General features: G+C 43.5%; 1 protein-coding gene across 3 annotated transcripts in view; it reads left to right on the top strand.

The window, feature by feature from the left end:
- FRMPD4 (FERM and PDZ domain containing 4) overlaps window positions 1-25,309 on the top strand; it is a 453,075-nt gene that overhangs the window by 269,475 nt on the left and 158,291 nt on the right. For all 3 annotated transcript variants that reach the window (XM_054007791.1, XM_054007784.1, XM_054007798.1), the window contains exon 2: window positions 14,645-14,761. In XM_054007791.1, coding sequence (XP_053863766.1) covers window positions 14,645-14,761 — 117 coding nt within the window. The remainder of the gene's footprint in view (window positions 1-14,644; window positions 14,762-25,309) is intronic.

Raw genomic sequence — 25,309 nt, 5'->3', positions numbered from 1 at the left:
AGTGGCTATAGATTTCCTTTTGTACATTTGGATCTTGTTTTCTCTCTGGGTACAAAGCACAAGTTAAGTATGAATGAGACTTTTCAGTAGATGATTGGGCTTTACATTGGAAAAATTGGGAGGGAGAAAACGATTTAGCTGCATGAATGGGACAAGACCTTTTAACATAAGAGCAACAAAAAAGATTTGCGTTTTCTAATTTTGTATAATGCAATAGTCTTCCCTAATACCAATTACTGTTCTGTCAGGCATAGGATTTAAATGTTGATGCTTCTCATTTTATGGAAAGTATGAGCGCAGCTTATATGATACTAAGCATGAATTTTGTTTATCACCCATACAAAGGTGTTAGCCATGACGTAAGAACTTTACAAGTGCACAAATTTGCTAAGAAATGAGGCATTTTAAAAAGACTAGCTCCAGAAATCAAGTTTTGTCTGTTTACTAAGCAAGAAAGTATCAAACATGTTTTACTGACCAGTCCATTTTTTTCTAAAACATTGAATAAACTTGAGCCTATGGTCAAAAAAGCCATTTAAGCAGAAAAGCAACCCAGCACACACCTCATTTCTTAAAAATAGTCTGTTACTCTTTCTGTATAATAATGTTGTATAATAGCACATAGCTAGGCTGACCAGACAGCAAATATGAAAAATCGGGGCAGAGGATGTGAGGTAATAGGCACCTATATTTGACAAAACCCCAAATATTAGGATTGTCCCTATAAAATCGGAACATCTGGTCACCCTACACATAGCTGCAGCATCCTATAGACAAGCAACTGAAACTCAAGTAAACAAGCCTTTTTAAAAAATCCAGGCCCAAACCATAGTTTGCCTGTTAATTTAGATTCAGGCACTCACAAGACTAGACTCTGAAGGGAAAATAATTTCTTCTGAAGTTGTGACTAGCTCTAATGGGGTCAGTGAGCCTCAAACCAAAAACCACCACAGCAACAAAAAAGAGAATTTTTCTTTGAGTGATTGCACATGTGCATTCTACTCTTGGTGTGCACGTGCCCTGCGCACAGTCACCAAAAATTTTCCCTCAGGGGTACCAGTTGGGGTAACTTGAGTGCCCTCAGCTGCTGCGGGATGCTAGTGCCAGTATAAAGAACACAGCCATCCCCACGGCCCCTCGGTTCCTTCTTTCTGGAAATTCAGATGTAAAGGGATAGGAGGGCAGGTCATGGAATGGACATATGTAATTTGAAGAACAACAGTTACAAAAGGTTAGTAACTGTTTTTTCTTGTGACTGTATACAATGAGTTCACAGCGTTAATAACAATGTGGGGGGGGGGAGTGAGAAAATGAAGATAATATGAGGGTCATGTATGAGACAACAGCAGGTGAACAACCAAAGCAGCTGAACCTAGTGGAATGCAGTGGTGGTGGGGAATAAGAGGAGAGAGAAAAAGAGAGGGGAGAGCAAGAGCAATTTATGAAAAAGGAAAAATTCTCAGATCTGAAAACTGTAAAATGCTGCTGCTGCTACAGGGAAAACTAGAGGCAGGTTCCAGAATGAAATTCTACAGGAAGCCGACAGATGCCTCCCATCTGAATAAAATAAGGTTAGGAGCACAAATTCTGATCATAGAATCATAGAATATCAGGGTTGGAAGAGACCTCAGGAGGTCATCTAGTCCAACCCCCTGCTCAAAGCAGGACCAACCTCAACTAAATCATCCAGCCAGGGCTTTGTCAAGCCAGGCCTTAAAAAACACTAAGGATGGAGATTCCACCACTTCCCTAGGTAACGCATTCCAGTGCTTCACCACCCTCCTAGTGAAATAGTTTTTCCAAATATCCAACCTTAACCTCCTCCACTGCAACTTGAGACCATTGCTCTTTGTTCTGTCATCTGCCACCACTGAGAACAGGAGCAGGTCCTCAAGGAATCAATTTTGAAGGACTTAGGCCTGGTCTACACAGGGGGAGGGGGACTGATCTAAGATACACAACTTCAGCTATGAGATCTTAGATCGACTTAGATTGACTTACTTCGCGTCCTTGCGAAGCTGGATCGATGGCCGCTGCTCCCCCGTCGACTCCGCTTCCGGCTCTCGCAGCGGTGGAGTTCCGGAGTTGACAGGGAGCGCATTCGGGGATCAATTTATTGCGTCTAGATGAGATGCGATAAATTGATCGCCGATAGATCGATCCGGCTGGTAGTGTAGACGTACCCTTAGAGAAGAGGAAAGTGATCAGGAACAGTCAGCATGGATTCACCAAGGGCAAGTCATGCCTGACTAACCTAATTGCCTTCCGTGAGGAGATAACTGGCTCTGTGAATGAGGGGAAAGCAGTGGACTTGTTATTCCTTGACTTTAGCAAAGCTTTTGATACGGTCTCCCATGGTATTCTTGCTGGCAAGTTAAAGTATGGGCTGGATGAATGGACTATAAGGTGGATAGAAAGCTGGCTAGATCATCGGGCTCAACGGGTAGTGATCAATGCCTCCGTGTCTAGTTGGCAGCCGGTATCAAGCGGAGTGCCCCAAGGGTCGGTCCTGGGGCCAGTTTTGTTCAATATCTTCATTAATGATCTGGAGGATGGCGTGGATTGCACCCTCAGCAAGTTTGCAGATGACACTAAACTGGGAGGAGTGGTAGATACGCTGGAGGGTAGGGTTAGGATACAGAGGGACCTAGACAAATTAGAGGATTGGGCCAAATGAAATCTGATGAGGTTCAACAAGGACAAGTGCAGAGTCCTGCACTTAGGACGGAAGAATCCCATGCACTGCTATAGACTAGGGACCGAGTGGCTAGGAAGCAGTTCTGCAGAAAAGGACCTAGGGGTTACAGTGGACAAGAAGCTGGATATGAGTCAACAGTGTGCCTTTGTTGCCAAGAAGTCTAATGGCATTTTGGGCTTTATAAGTATGAGCATTGCCAGCCGATCGAGGGACGTGATCATTCCCCTCTCTTCGGCATTGGTGAGGCCTCATCTGGAGTACTGTGTCCAGTTTTGGGCCCCACACTACAAGAAGGATGTGGAAAAATTGGAAAGAGTCCAGCGGAGGGCAACAAAAATCATTAGGGGGCTGGAGCACATGACTTATGAGGAGAGGCTGAGGGAACTGGGATTATTTAGTCTGCAGAAATGAAGAATGAGGGGGGATTTGATAGCTGCTTTCAACTACCTGAAAGGGGGTTCCAAAGAGAATGGATCTAGACTGTTCTCAGTGGTACCAGATGACAGAACAAGGAGTCATGGTCTCAAGTTGCAGTGGGGGAGGTTTAGGTTGGATATAAGGAAAAACTTTTTTCACTAGGAGGGTGGTGAAGCACTGGAATGGGTTACCTAGGGTGGTGGTGGAATCTCCTTCCTTAGAGGTTTTTAAGGTCAGGCTTGACAAAGCCCTGGCTGGGATGATTTAGTTGGGGATATTGGTCCTGCTTTGAGCAAGGGGTTGGACTAGATGACCTCCTGGAGCTACAGGGCATTCTTCCTTCAAGAGGAGGTTTTGTTGGCATTTCCCCAACCAGCTCTAGCTTTATCCTGTAGCCAAGAGAGCTAGTTTTAGTGTTTTACTTTACTTAGCAGTAATGCAAGGAACCTGCAGGCCTGTATCCTGTATGGCAGGGGTTCTCAAACTGGGGGTTGGGACCCCTCAGGGGGTTGCGAGGTTATTACATGGGGGGTCGCGAGCTGTCAGCCTCCACCCTAAACCCTACTTTGCCGCCAGCATTTATAATAGTGTTAAATATATAAAAAAGTGTTTTTAATTTGTAAGGGGGGTCACACTCAGAGGCTTGCTAAGTGAAAGGGGTCACCAGTACAATAGTTTGAGAACTACTGCTGTAAGACATTAGCTTAAGCAGTTAGTATAAGACTTTGAGGGCTATGAACTCTGGCAGAGATAAGTGGCCTGTCAGTGACCCTGGGTTTGGGGGAATTGGAAACAGGGTGCTGGGGGGCTGGGGAGAAGGCTGTATAAAGTGCTACCAGGTAACCACAGGAACAAGGAACTGAGACTAGGCTAGGATATTTTAGGATAAAATGTTGGCAAATGCTTAATTGTGAACTTGCCTTGGGAACGAATTGATAATGGTGATGGTAATAAGCTAAAATAATTAATATACTAACCTATAGGGTAAGGACACCACAACATAATTAGGGTGAAGAAGGTAGATATGGACAAGGGAGGCTGAGTATTTGTATGAATATTCACGACAGTCCCTAGGCCCTTTAATAGGCCAGACCACTAAGTAAGAAGGATCTGATCTAATCTGGATCCTCAGACTCGTTTGGCATGCCAGTGACAGAGCAGGACCATTGTCTCTTACCATCAGATTCCCAAGAAAGGGTGTGAGTATATGCGAGGAGTGGTAAAAGATACTACTATACTTCTGTATTTTTTGCTTTCTTTTTATGTGGCTGGGAGCATTTGTCTTGTGCTCATAAAATTGCTTAGAGTTTTGCTTTGCCCGTAGTGTGCATGTCTTCGTTGTGCACACTGGGGTTCCCAGCCAGATACTAAACCTGATAATCTTGATTCTGTTGTGCCTGATTCTGGGACTAGAACCCTACAATCTCCCAGCTCATTACTGTGTAATTAATTGGAAATCAAATCATTAATAATCCATAACCACTAAATCATTGGGCAACAATCACGAGCTCCAGCTATCATGTGTCCAACGCAGGGACCATGTCTACAAACATGTTTGTAAGGACCTCAGCTCAGTGAGGCCCTGAACCTAAGTTTGGACATCACCACAGTATAAATAATAACAAAGAGCAGTCTGCCTGGTTGGAAGCAAAAAGTGCCTTATTCACTTCATCACATTACTTGTAGCTTTATTCTTCGCACTGGGATGAACTGGAACACAGAGGAGGAGAAAAATAGAAGAACAGGAACGAGCTCACAAAAAGTCTAGGGGAGGAGTACAACGAAAAGAGTCTAATTATAGTGTGTCCTGAATGTTTTTAATCCCCAAACTAGCACGGAAGTAATGGTATGTGATTAGAATTGCATACAAGGGTTATTATATGTGGAGGGAGGTGTAATTGATGGAGTGCAGGTTCAAAATAGGGAAATAGCAGGCAACTAATGATGAGATGTCGACCGGTCAGAGAGGTGCAGAGCCTTTAAACTGAGCGTAAGGAGTTTCGAATTGATGCTGAAGGGGAGGCAGTGCCAGTGAGGAGACTCGTGAAAGAAGTGATGTGGACAGAGCTCTGGGCTCGAAGATGAGTTGTGGCAGCACTGCGGATGGACTGCATATAGATCTTAGATTGGGTTACACGTGATGACACACATGGGTACAATGAGTGGATTATGGCAATCCTGGGTCCTAGGCATGGCTCCAAACATGGTCTCCAGGCCCCACTCCCAAACTCTGGCTCTATGAATGCCATCACCACCCCTAGCATGGATCCCCATGCAAGCTATCTGCTGGGATGGTGAAGCAAGGGCTGCCACTGCTTCTTTTCGGGAAGGCTAGAGCCTCTCTCTTCACCAGCGCATCATTTCCTAGACAAACACCTGTCAGGGATGGTCTAGATAATACTTCCCATGAGTGCAGGGGACTGGGATAGATGACCTCTTGAGGTCCCTTCAGTCCTACAATTCTATGATTCCTGATTTTGGATGGGATGGGATCCTGACCTCTCACCAGCCACTTTATTAGAGAATGTTGTGTCAACCCCTACACCAGAGGGTGCAGGTAGTTCAGGCAACAGCCTTCCCTGACAACTGAAAGACCTCCCTCCCTTCCTTCCAAAAAGGCATCAGCAGCTAGAGTGCCCTCACACAGGGAGCAGGAACCAAGGGGGTTCTTGTGTGAATACCAGAAGATCAGCAACAAGCAGGACCCTGTCCCTTCTTTCTACCAGCAGCCTGGCAGTGGCAGATGCCTCCCTTTGAGGAGAGTGGCAGCAGCAATAGTTGGGGATGCTCAGCCCAGTGTACATACTGAAGTTCCTGCTGGGCTAGACATAGAGCAGACTGCCTAAGAGGCATCTTAATGATCACCCCATTGAGATGAGTCTGGAAGCTCACACAGTCAGTGGATAAATTGGGAGCTAGAACTTATTAGAGGGAGATGAACCTTGTCTCATGGTGAGCTATGCCCTTTTGTAGGGGTTCAGTATTAAGCTCGGGTTTGTGCCTGATTTTTATGCCCTCATATTATAAGAATTCTGGGATTTCTAGTGCCATTAGACTTGTAGGCTGGGAGGAAGGAGAATAAAAACCAAGCTATTTTGCATTGCCATGTGAGACCTGTGGAGAGCAAGGAATAATTCATAGATTTATGAGCTCAGTAATTATTATTAATAATTGGGAGTGTCTGTGCTGAGAGACATGAAAGGGAACAGTTTAGCTGTTCCGTTTCTTCAGGGAAGGGTGACTACTTCCTGGAACCTCTGTGCCAATAGGTGAACCCAGGCAACTAGGGGGTAGGACTTTGTGAACCTATGACACAAAGGTAGAAGGGCTCTTTGTATCCCCAGTGAGAGGGATGGGACAGCCTGAGGAGGCGGTGTGAATGATTGGGGTTTTCCAGTACAAGTGTTGAGACATACAATAACGTCTCGCTTAACATTGTAGTTATGTTCCTGAAAAATGTTACTTTAAGCGAAATGATGTTAAGCGAATCCAATTTCCCCATAAGAATTAATGTAAATAGGGGTGTGGGGGGGGGGGTGTTAGATTCCAGGGAAAAAGAATTTTGACAGGCAAAAGACATTATATACATATACAGTATATGTTTTAAATAATTTTAAACAAACTATTTAATACTGTACTCACCAATGATGATTGTGAAGCTTGGTTGAGGCAGGGCATAGTGGGGTTGGGGCGCAGGAGCTTGCCCCACTCTGCCCATCCGGCGCTCCTGCTGGGGAGCTGGGTCAGGGGCTTGCCCACTCGCCAGCTGGAATGCCCCACACCCCAACCCTGCTCCCCAGGTGGAACGCCAGGTGGGTGGAATGGGGCAAGCCCCCGCTCCCCAACCCTGCTCCCTGGCAGGAGTGCTCTGTTGGCGGAATGGGGCAAGCCCTCACACACCTACCCCGCTCCCCAGCGGGGCGAGCCAAACAACCTTATAACGGAACATTGCGCCACTTTAAACAAGTGTGTTCTCTAATAGATCAGCAACCTAATAATGAAACAATGTTAACTGGGACGACTTTAAATGAGGAGTTATTGTATTTTGTATGTTGTTAATCTGTACTCCAGGAGGGGTAGACTTTGTTTGTGGAACTCTAGTTGTATTGTGTGATTACAGCAGACCCAGGAGGAAAACTGTGTTTGGATGCTAGAAGATGAGGTACACTGTGACATTTCTGTGTATTTGTCTGAAACAGCTGTATGTTGAATGGGGGCAAGGGCCTGTTGAAAGGCCATGGGATTTGTCTGAGGAAGGTATCCTTATTCAAATTATGTAAATATGAAAAGAAATGTGACATTAGGGCCAGGCAGTGGTTCTTCCCATCTCCCCCAGCATAGAGTTTCTCTCTCTCTCTCTCCCTCCCCCGACTCAGTTTGCCATCAATTCAATTCTAGAAGCCTAAGCACATGGGTGGGATGGTTTGCCTAAGGTTTGTTTCATTTGTAGTAGGGCTTCTGAGAATACATACATGATGTATGAGAACTAACAATTTCTTGTTTGTTCGCTATGACCCTGATCCATCAAAGCATGAAAACACATGCTTAACTTTAGCCTGTGTGAAGTATCAGAGGGGTAGCCGTGTTAGTCTGAATCTGTAAAAAGCAACAGAGGGTCCTGTGGCACCTTTAACACTAACAGAAGTATTGGGAGCATAAGCTTTCGTGGGTAAGAACCTCACTTCTTCAGATGCAAGACATCTTCTTGCATCTGAAGAAGTGAGGTTCTTACCCACGAAAGCTTATGCTCCCAATACTTCTGTTAGTCTTAAAGGTGCCACCTGACCCTCTGTTGCTTTTTAGCCTGTGTGTAGCCCCACTGAGGTCTCTGTCTGAAGTGAGTAGGAGTCCCCTCCTGTGCTTACGGTGGTTGGAGGTCTTAGTGTGACTTTTTCATTTGTAATGTATGTCTGAGTCCTACTCATGCACTTCATTTTCTCTAGCTGTGCTTGTGCTGTATACTTCTGGGTGTATTTGTTGAGTCAGTTAGTAAATCACCCGGGGAAGCTTTGGTTGGAGGAGGGAAGAGCAGATTTGTCTTGTTGGAGTCATGTGGTTTTTCTGAGTCAACGCCAAGTATGCACCTAAAAATATTTTTCCCAGTTGTTTTCTTAAAATTAAATATGACTGGCTTTCTGCCTGACACATTCTTTTATCAGAAGGTACATCTCATTTATTTTCCTGTGCATTCTCTCATGCAGTGTCAGGTCCAGACCCTTATCCATTACTTTATCCAAACAGTGGGGGCTCTGGCACATAGGTGGATTCCTTCACAGCGTATAATATTTCTTGTTGAGTGAGAAATGGTTCAATGTGAAACTAGAGCTATCTCCTATAGACAAGTGCTTTGAGAGCTTTCACCTCCACCGAATAGCTGCTGGATATGGGCAGAACAGGCCATGTAAAATATTTCCTCAACATTTTATGTGTGTGCAGAGATAACAACCCTTTCAGCTGTCCTGGATCATGCAACAAGATTTCTGTGTCTACTGTATGCCTGCTGGTGTGTCTTGCTCTGCAGTAGGGTTTTGATAGGAGGCTATGACAATTGATCTTGATAGCGCAGCGGTGCAGTCTCTCTTTTTTTTTTTCCACATTAAAATAGAAAGATTGACAGGGCTAGTGGTTCAGTGCAGGCTCTTGTCTTCTGGAATGAGGGAGAACTGGGCTAAGCATTTTTATTCCTGAGGCAGGGGCAGATTAAATGTCATAGAAATAACATGTTTAGTTTTCCAGTTTCCATTTTGTTTTTTTAAGTTATTAGCATTTAACAATGGAGTGATTTGAGGGGAAAAACAAACAAAAACCCTAAAACCAGCAGGATATTAGGATAATAAAAATATGCTTTCAAAAATTTAAGTGGCTTCAGTTTTGAGGTATAAAAGGAGATACTGAGCAATATGCCTTTTCATTAGCTACTTTTTGTAATGGTTTCAATCATTCATGTTCTGAATACTATTCAATCTAAATACTGTGTTTATTGACAAGATGGATCATTGATCTGTAGATTAAGGACTCTCTAAGTACATGTAGATGTGATAAATAGACTCATAACACACCCTAGCCATATATATTATGCACACTACCGATAATAGGAGACTCAGGTTTTCACTTCATCATCCAGAAGAAGTCCTGAATGCTGTCATGAAAGAGATGGCCCACTACTGCAAAAGATGGAGACTTAAACCTTGTAAAAGACAGGTTCCAGTTGCTTCCATTTATACCATACAAAGGCCAACAAACAGCTCAGCATGTTCCTGAATGGATACTGGATGGTTCACAACCCAAAGTCTGTGTATCTTGATGTTGCACTGGACAATACTTTGACTTTCAAGGAACACCTTACCAAGACCTCATTGAAAGTAAAGACAAGAAACAATCTGATCAGCAAACTAGCTGGTTTAATGTGGGGAACCAATCTACAGATGCTACAATTCTGGACTTGCCTTCTGATATTCGGTAGCAGAGTATTGCTTCCTGTGTGGCTCAGCTCTTTACATACAGGACTAGTAGACACTCAGCTCAATGGAACTAGATGTAAAATAACAAGTATCAGGAGAATGAGCAGCCTGGCCTGACTGGCATTCCGGTCCTATATTGCCCCTCCTGGCATCAGCAACAAGTTGCCTTGCAGAGTCTGCTCCTTAAAGTATAAAAGATGCCACATCTACCCGTTTAAAGATGTGTTTAATCTACCGAGCTGAAGCTCAAGGTGTGTTTGGACAATTCCCCTAAAGAACTTCAATTTCACTTCCAAGTACACCGCTACCTCGATATAATGTGACCCGATATAACACGAATTTGGATATAACGCAGTAAAGCAGTGCTCTGGGGGGGCGGAGCTGCGCACTCCGGTGGATCAAAGCAAGTTTGATATAACGTGGTTTCACCTATAACGCGGTAAGATTTTTTTGGCTCCCGAAGACAGCGTTATATCGAGATAGAGGTGTATCATACTAGGTAGCAAGAACAAGCCTCAGACATAGCCAGTGCCTATCTTATGACAAATCCAATAGTTCAGCCCCCTAGTTTTGACTTTCTACACCATCTTTGAGTAAAGCTCAATTACTTCAGAGGTGGAGTGATCAGATTGAGGCCACATATTTGCAGGCTGCATCTATCAGTAAGGGCTGCCTGGTTCCCTCATGAACTTGGACAATGCCTTTCCTTCACCTATTGAATGGTTAAGTCAATTAGACTAACATGCTTGACTTGACCATTTATGAGATGCAATCTGTCTCTCTCTCTCTGTGTGTGTGTGTGTGTGTGTGTGTAAATATATTCTGAAATAGAGCTGTGATATAGTTTTCCAAGTGAGATTACAACCGTTCTCTATAATTTCAGTTGCTGGCACTTAGATACTTTCATGGATTTTGTAATAGGCCTGAACCAATTTGAACTCAAGCTTCCATACATTTGAATCAAAAACTGTAAATGAAACTCAGAGGATGTAAACAAATGGCTTGTCTAAACAGAGAGTTAGTGTGCAACAAGCTGGGGTGTAACTCTACCTCTCCGCACAATCTTTAGCATATTTAGCCTCATGACACTCCTGTGAGGTATGAAATTGCTATCATCCCCAATTTACAGATGGGAAATTTAGTCATACCTGACTAAGGGACTTTTTGAGGATCCCACAGGATGTCTGTGGCCCAACAAGAATTGAATCCGGGTCTCCCATTGCCTGGGTTAGCATTTTGCTCTGGGGGCATGCTTCCTTCCCACTTACCACGTGCAGACTGCCCATCCCATCTCATGGTTGCACTAGATGAAGAGTCTGACCAACTATTGAGGGGGCCACATGAACAGGCAGCCAAGAGATCATTTATATATAACTAGGAAAAAGGCAAGATTCCCAGCTATAAACAAATGGCTTTCCAACCTGGGTTTACTTTGTCACAGGTACAGGGCAAGCTGTGCTTTAAACTACTTTTAGTCCCATCTCGAGTGCACCCTTTAGGTGACAGGTTTGGCTTCTTGCACCTCTTTCAAGGGGGGACTCTGTGGTCCAACCACTATTAGACTGGGTAACTGGGCCACCATAGCCACCTTGTTTTCTGACTGTGTAAACATGACAGCCTCAACTAGGGTGACCAGACATCCCGATAAAATCGGGACTGTCCTGATATTTCGGTCGGGACGCAATTTGTCCTGATATTTCGCGGCACTCCGCCTTTTTTTTCTTATTTTCCTCCGCCGGCGACCCCCCCGCCCCTCATCTGGTCACCCTAGAATCAACTATACTAGGCACCTGCAAGAAAATTTCTCTTAGGGAGTCTGTGACAAATGGCTGATTAAAGTGACTCAACAGTTTTATCAGAACAAACATTGCTTATTCACCCAAAGGTACATAGTAAGCGGTAAAAGGGATAAAACAACACAAGGCCTGTCCCCCTGGTTCTCACCTACAATGTATTCTTTCCTTGCACTTTATCCTTTCCATGTTAGGTAAGTTCCACTCAGCCTAGCTATTCCAACTCCTGGGCTGTGAGTTGATAGATCTCCCATGGAACATCCTCCAGGCTCCTTGTTAGAAACTCCACTCCAGCCATTTCTGCCCATTGAATCCCACTTCATCTCTAGGCTGGAGTTTTCAGAGGATTAATATCCTCTTTGATCCCAAGTTCCAGCCTGAGAAGAATAAACCTTGCTAGTCTAGCTGGAATATCCACCTGCCTGGCTCCAAAGTTAATAGCTTCCCCGTTGTATCCATAAGAACCCTTGATATTCTCTCTGACAGGACCTTTTCATTGGCATTGTTTTGTTTCCTGTTTGTTTCTTCCCAACAGCCTACTTTGAGTTAACTCCTTGCAGTTGGGCAGAATAATATCAAGCAGCTAAACTGAAGTGCATATGATATTTATAAAAAAAAATACAGAATACTCCTTCATTCTTCATGCTGTGCAAACTGCTGGGAAATATCAATGTTAATTGACCCTGAGCTCCATTAATGCAGCAATTTAAAAATTATATTTGGATGGGGGAAGATTATCTAGGTCTTCATGAATTGTGAAAAGGTGCATGGGAAGTATGGGAACATTAATAATAATACTTAGCTCATACATAGCACTGCTTAACAGTAGATTTCAAAGTGTTTTACAACGTTAAATAATGTATCATTTTACAGAGGGACAAACTGAGGTACAAACAGGTGAGCAGTAGTGTCTACCTTTTAAGTGAAAAGTATTAAAATTATAAAAAACCTGGGATAATTGGTTCTTACGGCACATGTCTACGCACACAGTTTCTAGGTAGTTTTAGTGCTACCATGAAAATTAGTGTTAAAATGTGTTAGATAAGCTCTTAAGTATTAATTTGAGATCCATGAAGTTGGAGACATCAGTCTATGAACTATATAGGGTATATTCTGAAGGCAATTTACTACTCATTTTAAAACCTCCCACTCTGATGTTTTTGCTTTCAATATAGGCTCCTCAACTGTTCTTGTCTTCCTCTGTCAAACGCCTGTAAGCTCTGGGAGGGATACAAGACTGCATTAGTTCAGCTTTACATGAGTCTGCATGCTACAGAATATTATTGAAGATTCATTTTTAAAAGCATTACTTTGTTTCTTAATAAGAACACTTGATTTGTTAAACTACTTTAATCAGGAATGGTTTAGTTGCATTTATCTGGGATAATGTAGCAAATCTGACATTTATTTGTTTCTTTAACATGAGTAATGTTAATTTTATTAAGATTTCCAGCAAACTCAAATATTAGAACTAAGCTCTGTTTTATTGCAAATGCCTATGTTTAGATATGCTTATTTGAAATGTTTTTTCTACTCCTTGAAGATACAGTGCTTACTTAGTGTGATTTGTAATGAAATTCAGGCAATCTCTAGCACTCTATTGTAATTCTCTATTTTACATGTAAATTATATTTTGAAGCACTGTATCTTTCCTCAATAGTGATTAAGCCTTCGAATAATGAAAAAGAGGTTAGTTTGTTTGTTTTTAATGATTCATTACTCTTTCGGGAAAGACAAACTATGTACACTGTTATAGAATTCAGCAGTTTGGAATGAATTGTTGAGTTACCCATAGACAGCTATTTCTCTCTCTTTTTTTTTTAAAGTGCTCGCTAAGTTACACTTCACTCTGTATTTCTCTAGAGGAAATAGATATATCTAAGAGAGGTGGATATAGATATGTCTTATTTATTATTTAAATAGCATCATCGGTGGTCATTATGGTAAATTTGAGATGAGGCTCCTGCTTACAATGTGGCTTATACAAATACCATGAGTAAAAGTTATCACCAGCACAGGATAGAGAGAGGAATGGGTTATATGGTTGAAGAATTAGGGGCAGAAAAGCTCTTGGAAGAGCATGTATGAACTACATGGTGTAATCAATTGGGTTATCATGGTGTAATCATGGTGGGGTTTATTTTTTTTATATAATAAAATCCTAAAATGGGACCAGATCATCCCTTCTCCTTCAGGGTCTGGAGGGTCTCTAAATGGATTCTGTCTATGTATCGTGGTGTCCCCTGCATCCCTTCCCACTCCACACAGATATCCGTGCTTCAGTTCATGCTGTTACGAGTCTTGACTTTGGCTCTGTGCCTATAACTCCCTGAGTGGTGGCGTTTATTCACAGGACCTGGGACGTCTCTTGCAGGAGAGGGCAAAGGACCAGGTCATAAAAGTTGACTTTCTATGGGGCTGAGACCTCCCTGTTTATGTGTGGACATTCCAAAACCTATCCAGGCTGATGGGGTCCTTAGTTGGAAACACAGATGAACCTTCCATGTACCCTTCTTGTAGGTGTTTCCTTGGGGTGGTACAGTTTGGCCCAGATCAGCAATGGAGAGTGCTGAAGTGGAGATCAGCAGCAAGATGCTGGCTGAAAAAATGTGAATTGCAAGAAGCTATTTGAAGGAGGAGAAATAATGGATAATAAATGGATGTAATTACAAATACATATAGAACAGATACAGCATCCCTATACAGTACCTAAGTGTGATGGATTTTCTTTATTACCACATAAGAAACAAATAATAGGTTGATAGTAACAGGAGTGTGCATCACATGGGACTTGAACATTTACATAGCCTCTTGTGCCATTTAGTGCATTAACGTGCATAGTTTGCCACAAGGATTCTGTGATTAAACTATAAGTGTTGGGAATTTATCATACTGGAACAGAGTAGTTAGCAAAGACGAGGACTGTTTTTGTCTATTTGTTTTTTCTTCTCATGATTGTGCTGCAATATATAGGAAAAATAATGGTATGTGTACATAGATACATGTGGCCATGGCCTGGGTTCAAGTCCCTGTCACAGACAGGACCTTATAAATGATTGCAAATCACATTCCTTCATAACTACTAGGAATAAGTTGATTGAAATTAAAACTGAAAAGCCTCCTTTCTGCAACCAGGAGATTGTCTGAGGGAATATTTCACAGATCTGAAGCTACTCCGATGCCACAATGGTGCGTGTGGTATGCAAGTATTGATAGACTAGAAAAATCAGACTTTTTCCTTTGTTTCTAAGTGTTTGTTTTTTGCTAATTTGCAGCCACAGGACGAAGTCTTCAGGTTGGCCACATCCTTCAGGAACCTGGAGCTTGAACCAGGGCCCACCCTATGGATGGGAGATGACGACAAACAGAGATGGGAGAGACTACTTCATCAAGTAGGTTGAACAGATTTAGCATGAGCTTTTGCTACAAATGGATGAAGGCTGCAGTTCAGTACTATAACTCTAGTACTTAGCACTCTTTCTCTCTGCACCTTGAGTTGACATCAGCTTCAGCTTTACCATGGTAATGCTCAACTGTTCTGGTTTGTGCACAAAGAGATGGTCTTGGCCAGTTTGTATTGTATCCTGTCTCTTTCATGGTTGCATATCCTTGATATCTTCTGATATTGATAGAAAAACAGATTACTTAAGGATTTGTTTTTCTTGGTATTTGATGTTCTGCTGAAGACAGTTTCCTAGAAAAGAACCTTACAGTGAAGAGTTACAGTAAATATGATTCACAAAACATCCCCCCCAGGTTTAAAGAATGAGGCAAAAAATCAGTTTTGACTGGGACTAACAAATCTGCTCTATCTCTGACATGTGATTCCTTTTAGTTTGCCTAATACATTCATCATACTGGCAAAGAGAAAATAAATTCTTTGATCCTATCTAGTGTGTAATCTAATTCTTAGATTTCCATTTGCTTGCACAGCTAAGATCCATGATCCTTTGCCCCTGAGTTTAAAGGATTGTAAGAGAAATTAAAAGGAATGATTAGATTGTAAACAAAGGTTATGTTTGCTTTTTTTCCCTTTAAAACTTTCCATAATTACTCTTTTGAACTCTTTATGTGCCTCTGATTAAAATAGATTTTCCTATGTAAGTAAGTGGAGCTCTGGTTTGGATTGTAGTTTGGAACACTTTTTTGCTAAGAACAAATGGAGCTGAAGTAGCAGAACCATCATTTGGTTTTACTCTATTTGTTGCTATCAGTCTAATTTACTTCTGCAAAGACCAGGCTAAGTGTTTTTTAAGAAGCAGGATTTCAGAAGTGCTCAACATCTAGAACTGGTGGTCAGAATTTCTGAAGAGCTCAGCTCTTGTTAAGGCACCTAAATTAAGTGTCCAAAATTGCAAAAGTCCCTAGCACCCAGCAGCTCCCATGGTTCTAACTTTGTTAATTGTTCTTAATGGGCGCTCTGGGTGCTGAGCTCCTTTGAAAATCTGGGGTGAGATCCTCATCCCCACGCCACACTCTTTACACAAGGTGAAAGGGTTGGAATGTTATAAAGGAGCCCTGAAAGCTGTGAATCTAGTTAAAGGAGAATTCTCCTAGCACAAAAACTGAGGCAGAACTCACTCATAGGCATAGGAGACATAATGGAGGCAAGAAAGGTGCGTTGGGGATAGGACCACAGCATGTAGATTTTGAGTAGGCCCTGAGCAACAGAAATTTAAACAGGCCTCAGAGTGTTTAAATTATACCAAGGGCTCTAAACCAGCCCAGGATTGAGATGGTGTAGCCTACCCTAGCCGCCCTCGCCCACAGCCATTAGTTCTCATCCCTGGACTTGAGCATTTTTCCCAATCCAAAACTTACTCATATATCACATGACCTTACAGGCTGGAATGTGTGTCAGTACAGTAACTCCTCACTTAACGCTGTAGTTATGTTCCTGAAAAATGCGACTTTAAGTGAAACGATGTTAAGCGAATCCTATTTCCCCAGAAGAATGAATGTAAATGGAGGGGTTAGGTTCCAGGGAAAAAATTTTTTGCCATACAGTACAGTGCTATAGTTGGGAGGTGCCCCTACCTTACCCCACACAGGCACAGCCCACTGGCACTGGAGACAATGAGGCAGGCAAGGAGGCTGAAAGTGCTGTAGGCTAGAACAAGCACATTGCGCAGCAGCAGCAGCTTCACCTACTCTGCAAGCACCAGGGGCAGGGGGCTCAACCCTTGGCCTGCCCACGCCACCCCTTCCCCAAACCCCCACCCTTAACCTGCCTCTTCTCCCTGCCCCTCCTCCCCCTTTACTCCGCATGCGGTATCCTCCCCCTCCCTCCCCTGCCTCCTGCCTGTGGCAATCAGCTGGCTTGCAGCGTTCAGGAGGCAGGGGAGAGGAGTGAGGACATGGCGCGCAGGCTCCCCCTGCCTCCCGAACGCCGCAAGCCAGCTGATTACCACGGGCAGAAGGCAGGGGAGGAAGGGGGGAGCCTGCGCGCCGAGTCCTCGCTCCTTCCCCCCTCCCTCCTGCCGGCGGCAATCAGCTGGCTTGCGACGTTCAGGGGTCAGGAGTAGGGTTACCATATTTCAGCAAGCAAAAAAGAGGACGGGAGGAGCCCCGCCCTAGCCCCGCCCCTGCCCCTCCCACTTCCCGCCCCCCCAGAACCCCCAACCCTCCCCCCATTCCTTGTCCCCTGACTGCCCCCTCCTGGGACCCCTGCCCCTAACTGCCCCCCAGGACTCCACCCCCTATCTAAGCCTCCCTGCCTCTTGTCCCCTGACTGCCCCAACCCTTATCCACACCCCCACCCCCAGACAGACCCCTGGGACTCCCACGCCCCATCCAACCACTCCCCACCCCCTGACAGCCCCCCCCAGAATTCCCAACCCATCTAAACCCCTCTGCTCCCTGTCCCCTGACTGCTCCGATCCCTCTCCCCACTCCTGCCCCCTGACAGCTCCCCCCCAGAACTCCCAGCCCCCCACCCCCCCCGCTTCTTGTCCCCTGACTGCCCCCTCCTGGGACCCCTGCTCCTAACTGCCCTCCAGAACCCCACCCCCTATTTATGTACAGGCGTGACTACCTGCCCTTTCCTGGTTACTATACGCGGCCAGTCCGCATCCACATCCAGTAGTTAAAAAAAAAATAAACTAATAATTTAAATTGGAATTTCATCCATTAATAAGTATTTATTATATAATTAAAACCATTCTATTGAAGGACAGATATTGAATAACACTAAATATGTTAATGTTCAAAACAATATTAAAAATTTGAAAATTTAGAGCATGGAAACCAAAATAGCTAAAATTTAGTTTTGGCAAGATACACGGAATGGAAACTCCGGGATCTTTACCTGTCACTGAATATAGCCATCATACCAATAGTGGAATATAAAACAAGTCTACATATACTCTCCTTAAAATTTTTACTTCTGTCCATTCCCAATAATTGTAACAAATTATTATTACCTTCACTCCACTTGCCACGCGCCCCAAGCACAAAACCAAAGAAGTGGATATTTTTACCTCCCGTTAAGTTTTTAATTTCTTCCTCTAACTCAAGATAATAAGCCACCTTCTCACTGTGGGCTTGTTCCAAACTTCCGGCATTATCCTCCCATCGCACTGTAACATCAACCACCACTGCTGTATCTCCTTTTATAAATATAATATCCGGCTTTCTTAACTCACCCTTACTATTTCTCAAATGGGGCTCTATCATTGCCTTCCACCCTAATTTACCAACCTTATCTACAACTGCAGACACTACTCTATTATGCCTTTTTATCCTAGCATTCTTAGTCTTATAACATTGTCCTGAGATATGGGGAACAGTCTCCCGCACTTTACCGCACCATCTACAAAGAGCATTCACACCTCCTCTTCCTCTTGCTAATGTCTCCCTAGTAGGATAAATATTTGCCCTAAGCTGCAATGCTGCGATATACGCTGACGATTTAACTTTACTAGAGTTTCTAAAAATCAAATTACTAATTAAATCATTTTAAAAATATTTTATCCCTATTCCCTGACATCTCAGTTCCGACCATCTTAAAAATTCCTCTTCCCTCCATTTCTTGGGATGAGATGTTACTGTACTAAATGACAATATTTTATCCACAAGATTTTCTCCTGCATATAGATAAGATAGGTCCATCCAATCATCTCTCGAGACAATATGTCTCCTCCATTTACGAATTAACATATTTGGGATTTGCACACTAAACTTAGTGAGAGCTAAACCACCATCCCTACCTCTAGAATAAAATATCCCATCTGTGGTACACTGAGGTAAATGTAAAATCTCTTTAACTATTTTTCTAACTAACACATCGAGATCGTCTAAAAGATTAAAAGGGGGTTCTATTAAAAGAAGATTATAAAATAGCTTCGGTAAGATGTATGTCTGTAAAATTAATATTTTTGGGCCGGTTTTAATGGGGCCTTAATTAAATTCTCACTCCAATCTTTCAATTTTTCTTTAAGTACCGGTCCCCCTACACCTATCCAGGGATCTATTCTAGCCCCTAAATATTTTTCAAAATCCCCTGGTTGAACATATTCAATCTTCTCTGACCCTATCTGCAATTATCCTTAGGATTAACTATATAGGTTTTATGTTTAGTTAAAATATGAAAGCCTTTCGTTTTCTTCACATTAACAGAGAGATTAGTATTTTTACAAAACTCCTCTAAGATACCCAAATTTTTGATCATTCCTTTATATGAGCTACTTAAAATTGCCACATCATCGGCAAAAGCCAATGACATGACACTATTACCCTTAACATAAAAACCACTTCCTTCTACTTCTAATCTAGTTAAAAGGGGATCCATAGCAATATTAAACAAAATTGGGGACAACAGGTCACCCTGCTTGACCCCCCTCCTAATTAAAATAGACTCAGTAGCTTCATCACCCACCCATACCCTAGTTGTGCAATTATCATAAAGGTCCCTAATAATATCTATAAAATGTTCATCTATACCAAATCTTCTCAACCCAGCTATTATATGTCCGTGTCCCACAGAATCAAATGCTTTAGCCAGATCTACGAACACTATTGCAATTTCATTCCCATTTCGTTTAGCCCCTTTAATCAAATTATCTAATATAGCAATATTTTCCTCACACCCAGGGGCGGATATAAACCCTTTTTGTCTACTACATATCTTAACTGTTTCCACCAGTCTTTTTGCTAATATTTTGGTATAGATTCTAATCCAAACTGACCCAATTGTCAATGGTCTCCAAGATGTTAACTTCTTCATTTCCTCCTCATCTTGTGTCTTTGGTATTAAAATCGTTCTATTTTTCTTAAATTCATCTGGTACCTGTCTATTTAGAAACCATATATTAAAAATTTTTGTAAGTATTAAGGAGTCTAAATTAAAAATATCCCACAAATTGCTCACTTTTACTTTATCTGGGCCAGGAGCACTATCTTTTCTTATTTCTCTTAAAGCTATTCTAATCTCATCCACAGAGATCGGACTCATTAATATATCATTATCCGCATTCTCTGTGGATGATGGCCACCCTATCATATTACCATGTCCAATTGTTCCCAAAATATTTACATAGTATTCCTCAATTTCTTTCATAGGGATAGCACACTTAGCCTTATCTGGCTCTCCCATTATAATGCGAGTCAATCTTCTTCTATCCTTATCAAATAATTGTTGATAGAATTTATACTTAGCTTTCTTTGTAGCATATCTCCTAATTGCATTAAATTGCTTCCTTCTCCTCTCCTTTCTCATCTTCCCTTTTCCTTTATTCCCCAACTCTATTTGACTTTCATTTCTAGGGTCCTTTCCCTCTACTAATGAATAACATAATTTTTCCAACATTGCCCATCCGAGAGCTTTTGTTAAATCCTCCTTTAATAATCCTTCAATTTCCCCTAAACTATTTATTATTTCTCTTCCCTCCCTACTTTGTTTTCCCCGTTTACATATTTTCTCCACTAAATCCACTTCTGGATGTCCTTTTAGTGGGAAAATCCTCTCTCTTGGGGGCGGAGTTTCTAATATATTTACTCTAATGTCCTCTACCTCAGTCACTTCCTCCCTATCTCCTGTTACCACTAACTTCTTCTTTGCTAATTCTCGTCTTTTATCTGATATTTGTTTATTCGTTTTGGTCCTCATCTCGCTCTCAATACATTTATTTATATTCCTTTTCCCAATATATTTCCTTTCCAACTGTATAAGCTGCGCAACCTCATCTTTGGTCCATATACGAGATCTAGTCGATCCCTCTTTGATCTTACTTTTAGCAGCCATATCTTCTTTTCTTTGCTCATTTCTCACAGCAGGGTGTCTATGTCTACAGTGTTGGCTCAATCCAGATCTAGTATGAAAACCAAGCCCACAGACCGAGCACGTATGGCTCTTCATTGGGGTATCCGCCTTCTTGGGTATGCACTTGGGGTAGTGGCAAGCTATATTATGATATTGAGAAGATTTTCCACATTTACTACATACAACTCGTATGGCTTTACTTTTATGAACCACATTAATGTGTTTGGCCCATTTACCAAAAGTTGGTAATATCTGGGGACATATTGGACAATTAAAACTATCAACGGGATACTCTAAATAAAAAACCCCATCCTTCCACGAACTACTTTCTAATATATTTATATTACTACCAGTACTGTTAAGATCCTTATTACGATCCCTATTAAAATCAGTACTTGGTCTAAAACTATTTAATAAACTAGACCCATTAACTAAATGAGCATTAAGATATCCCGATTCCCTAACATATGGATCATCAAATGTACTTAAATACTTAAAATCTGGATTAAAACTGTCCATAGTTAAATCATTAAAAGTGTCCCTTGTAAAAACCATCGGTAAGATAGATAAAATCTCCTCACCATGATCATCACAAACATTCTCCTCTACCTCCTCTCCATGCTCCACTGGGAGGACTTGATTCTCACTCTCATTCTCATGAGACTTCATTATAGTCCACACCATTTTATCCATTGGTCCAGCGACCCTGATCACACCCCTAATATATTTAACACTGTCAGCCGGGGCATCAAAGCCAACAGCGGGGGCGTTATTAACCCGGTCCAGCGCCAATCCGGTATAAAAATATAAATTATTTTTTTCCATAGCTAAAAGATTTACCCTTCTCAGGGGGAAACTAACCCGTACCTGGGGGAAACTTACCCTTTCCAGGGGGAAACTAACCCGTGCCTGGGGGAGACTACCCTTACCAGGGGGAATCTAACCCTTACCAGGGGGAGTCAACCCGTACCTGGGGGAGGCTACCCTTACCAGGGGGGCATCCATGTGGCACCATATGGGGCTGCCCAACCCCGTCCCACACCCCACTGAATGTGGGATGTGGGTTCGTCCTCCGCAATCCGCCTGGCTATCCAAGCCAGTTACCGACTCTCACCACGAGGAGGTAGTGGTTGGACTTGCAATCCAGAGGCTTTCCTCAAAGAGGGGTCCCAAACAGCATAATGTCGAACTCTAACGGGCGTGTGAGAAAAGGCTCAGATCTTGGTAGGGGTTGCCCCTATTGACCAGGCTCACGCCCACACCCACCTCACCGATAACCCATTCTCTCACTACCCTCAGGCAATGTTTCCGTCCAAGCCCGACAGCTGAGAGGGTCCAGAGACGCATGGAGAGCCATTAAGAGAGCCTCCCTGTTCCTTATCCCCTGACTGCCCCTTCCTAAGACCCCCCCCCAACTGCCCCCCAGGACCCTACCCCCTACCTGTACCCTGACTGCCCAAAACTTTCTCCACTCCCCCCAAAAAGCCCCCCCCTGAACTCCCGACCCCCCCCGTTTCTTGACTGCCCCCTCCAGAACCTCCCTGCCCCTTCTCCTGCCCCCTGGCCCCCTTACCCTGCTGCTCAGAACAGGGTGTTGGGCTCTGTGCGAGCCGGACACGTGGCTGCGCTCCCCAGCACAACACACAACCCGGTCCCTGGCCCTGCACAGTGCTGCTGGAGCAGGGCGCGGGGCTGCCGGGGAGGAGGAGCTGCCGGCTCAGAATGCAGGGAGGGAGGGAGGGAGGAGGGGGAGGAGGAGCTCCTCTACAGCTGCTCCGGAGTCCAGCCCGTGACTTTCCTGCAGCCCTCCCAGCCACTCGCTCTGCTCTGCCGGTGGAGGGGGGAAATCCCGGACATTTTGAGTGATTTACAAATTCCCCCCGGACGCTATTTTTAGCACAAAAAGGAGGACATGTCCGGGTAAATCCGGACGAATGATAACCCTAGTCAGGAGGAAGCGGGGAGGAGCGAGGACTCGGCCTGCAGGCTCCCCCTCCTCCCCCCCACCCCCGGCCTCCTGGCCATGGCAATCAGCTGATTTGCGGCGTTCGGGAGGCAGGGGAAGGAAGGGGAGCCTGCGCGCCGAGTCCTCACTCCTCCTGACCGCTGCAAGCCAGCTGATTGCCGCAGGGGGAGTAGGGGAAAGGCACTGATCTGCAGGGTCTGCCGGCGTGAGGCGCTGGGGGGGGGGGCATGAGGGAGCTGATGTGGGGCTGCCAGCTGTGGACAGGCAGCCAAACAACATTATAGCAAAGCATTGCACAACTTCAAATGGAGCATGTTCTGTAATTGAGCAGGGATGTAAGCTCGAAACAACGTTAAGCGAGAGGACGTTAAGTGGGGAGTTACTGTACTTCAGGTATCTTTTTGGGTAAACTGTGTTTTAGTGCCTCCAGCTACTAGCCAGCAGAAATGCTTTTAAAAAGTCAATAGTTTCCTTTAATAATTACCTCTCGATTTCTTATGCTTACACTCTGCTAGACTAAATTCAAGGTGCTGTGGTGTTTCCATTTACAGGATTCTTTCTGAAATATTTTAGTCATTTAGTGTTTAACTATCAGCTTTACTGAATTTGATTACCCAGCAGTAACTAAAAATCCCAAAGACTATTTCCAACATGCACTAGGTGAGGTATATAATTTGGGAAGAATCTTTTAGAACTGTGCATTTTTGCTATTGTTACAAAGGCCTAGTAAAGAATTTAGACAGGACCTTCCCAGAACTTTGTAGCTGTCATTTGCTTTAACAGTAGTATCTAGCTAGTGAAGACAACCATTAAGCTTGATTCCTGCATTCTCTGACTTCCAGAATGATGATAGTCACAGAATGATGGTCTAATTCTCATGGATCAGTACAGAGCTGTACCTTACTATATTGAATGCATTAGCACTCATAAATTCTGTAAAAATTAATAGAACATTTTCAAAGTTAATATCGGACTGGTAATTATCACCTCTGTCTGCAATTTTTGTTTTTTTGATTCCCTTTTAATATGTCGAGGCCCCATGTTGTTTTATTGCCTTTCAAAATATTGTAGAAATGCTCTGATCAAAATTCCTTAACAGTCAAAAGGGCCTTTTATGATGCCAAATTATACTGACCCTAGTGTTTAGCTTTTATATTTAGTGTGTTTTAGTGCTCATAAAGATACTAAATTAACATTCTAGAGATGATAGCCCTCTAGTCCCTTTGGGGCCATTATTCTAGCTGCAATTAGCTATTTACTTATTTTATTTATTTATTTGGATGTATACAAACTGTAATTGGAGAGCACCCAACTGGTGTTCTGGATGCCCTTGACAGTTTTTTTAAAACGCTAACATAAGCAGGCCCGTCAATTTCTCGCACATCAACAACTGAAATTAGTTGAGTTTGCATGCAACCCCCAGCCCTTTCCAACACCCATTTCCTCATAGCTCAGAGAAACAAGATGAACATTACCACGTTTTTGCAGAACTGGGAAAGAAGTTAGGGCTTGTCTGCACTTAAAATGCTACATTGGTGCAGCGGCACCACTGCAGTTGGCCACTGTCGCGTTTCAGCGGAGACACTACCTGTGCCAATGGGAGGGTTTCTCCCATGGGAGTAGGTATTCCATCTCATTGAGAGGTGGTAGCTAGGTTGATGGGAGAATTCTACTATCAACCTAGTGCTGTCTACACCAGGGGTTAGGTCGGTTTATCTGCGTCCCTCAGGGGGCATGTCTACACTACAAACTTAAATCAATCTGTGTTAGGATGACTTACAGCCACCGCAGTAATTGCTGTGGTGGCTGATGTCCACACTACCCTCCTTCTGTTGGTGGTGTGCATTCTCATCAGGAGCACTTCCACTAACTGAAGAGGGGCAGTGTGGGGGCTGAGAGACAGGGGTCTCAGCTCTGCACAGTTCCCCACCGGGAACCCAGCTGCCCGCCAGGCTTCTCGCCTTCCCACTCCCTACCAGGAGCAGCTTCTTACCTCCCCGAGTGGGAGCAGGGTGCCGGGATGGGGGGGCAGTTGGGCTCTAGCTGGAGCCCACCTCCAGCTTTCTTGTCAATTTCAGGGCTCCATGTTGGAACCCTGAAATTGACAAGAATGACAGCTAACAGCCGATGTACGTAATGCAGTGTCTAGAGGTACACTGTGTCGCCCTAACTACACTGACATAAGCCCTGCGCCTCTCATGCGGGTGGCATTATTAGGATGGTGAAGTAGGGCACTTACATCGACGGGAGGAAGTCTGTAGTGTGTACACTGATGTAATTAGATCAGTATAGGCTGATGTAAGGCAGCCTAACTCTGTAGTGTAGACCAAGCCAGGGATGTGGGTTTTTCACACTCCTGAGTGCCATAGTTATACCAACTTAATTCCCTAGTGTAGACCAGGCTTTAGTTCCAAAGGCGGAGGGCCTAGCCGAGAACATCCTGCCAGCCACTCCCTCTCTTTTATCCAGACCACTCAAGGACAGTATTTCCCTGACAGAGAGCCAGTGTGTTAGATAAATCATTTAGTGCTTTACAGGTCGAAACCAACATCTTAAAATCAATTTGGAAATCACGAGGCAGCCAGTGCAGGATGTAGAGCATAGATTTAATATGCTCATTGCCACCAAATTCTGCACCAGATTTAATATAGCCCCACATAAAGTTCATGTCAGTAGTCGTCTAATCTCATGGAGACCAAGCTAAGGAACGATCCA

This window comes from Malaclemys terrapin, chromosome 1 (assembly GCF_027887155.1).
Source record: "Malaclemys terrapin pileata isolate rMalTer1 chromosome 1, rMalTer1.hap1, whole genome shotgun sequence".
Classification (NCBI taxonomy): domain Eukaryota; kingdom Metazoa; phylum Chordata; order Testudines; family Emydidae; genus Malaclemys; species Malaclemys terrapin.
This window is presented reverse-complemented; position numbering and strand designations above follow the sequence as displayed.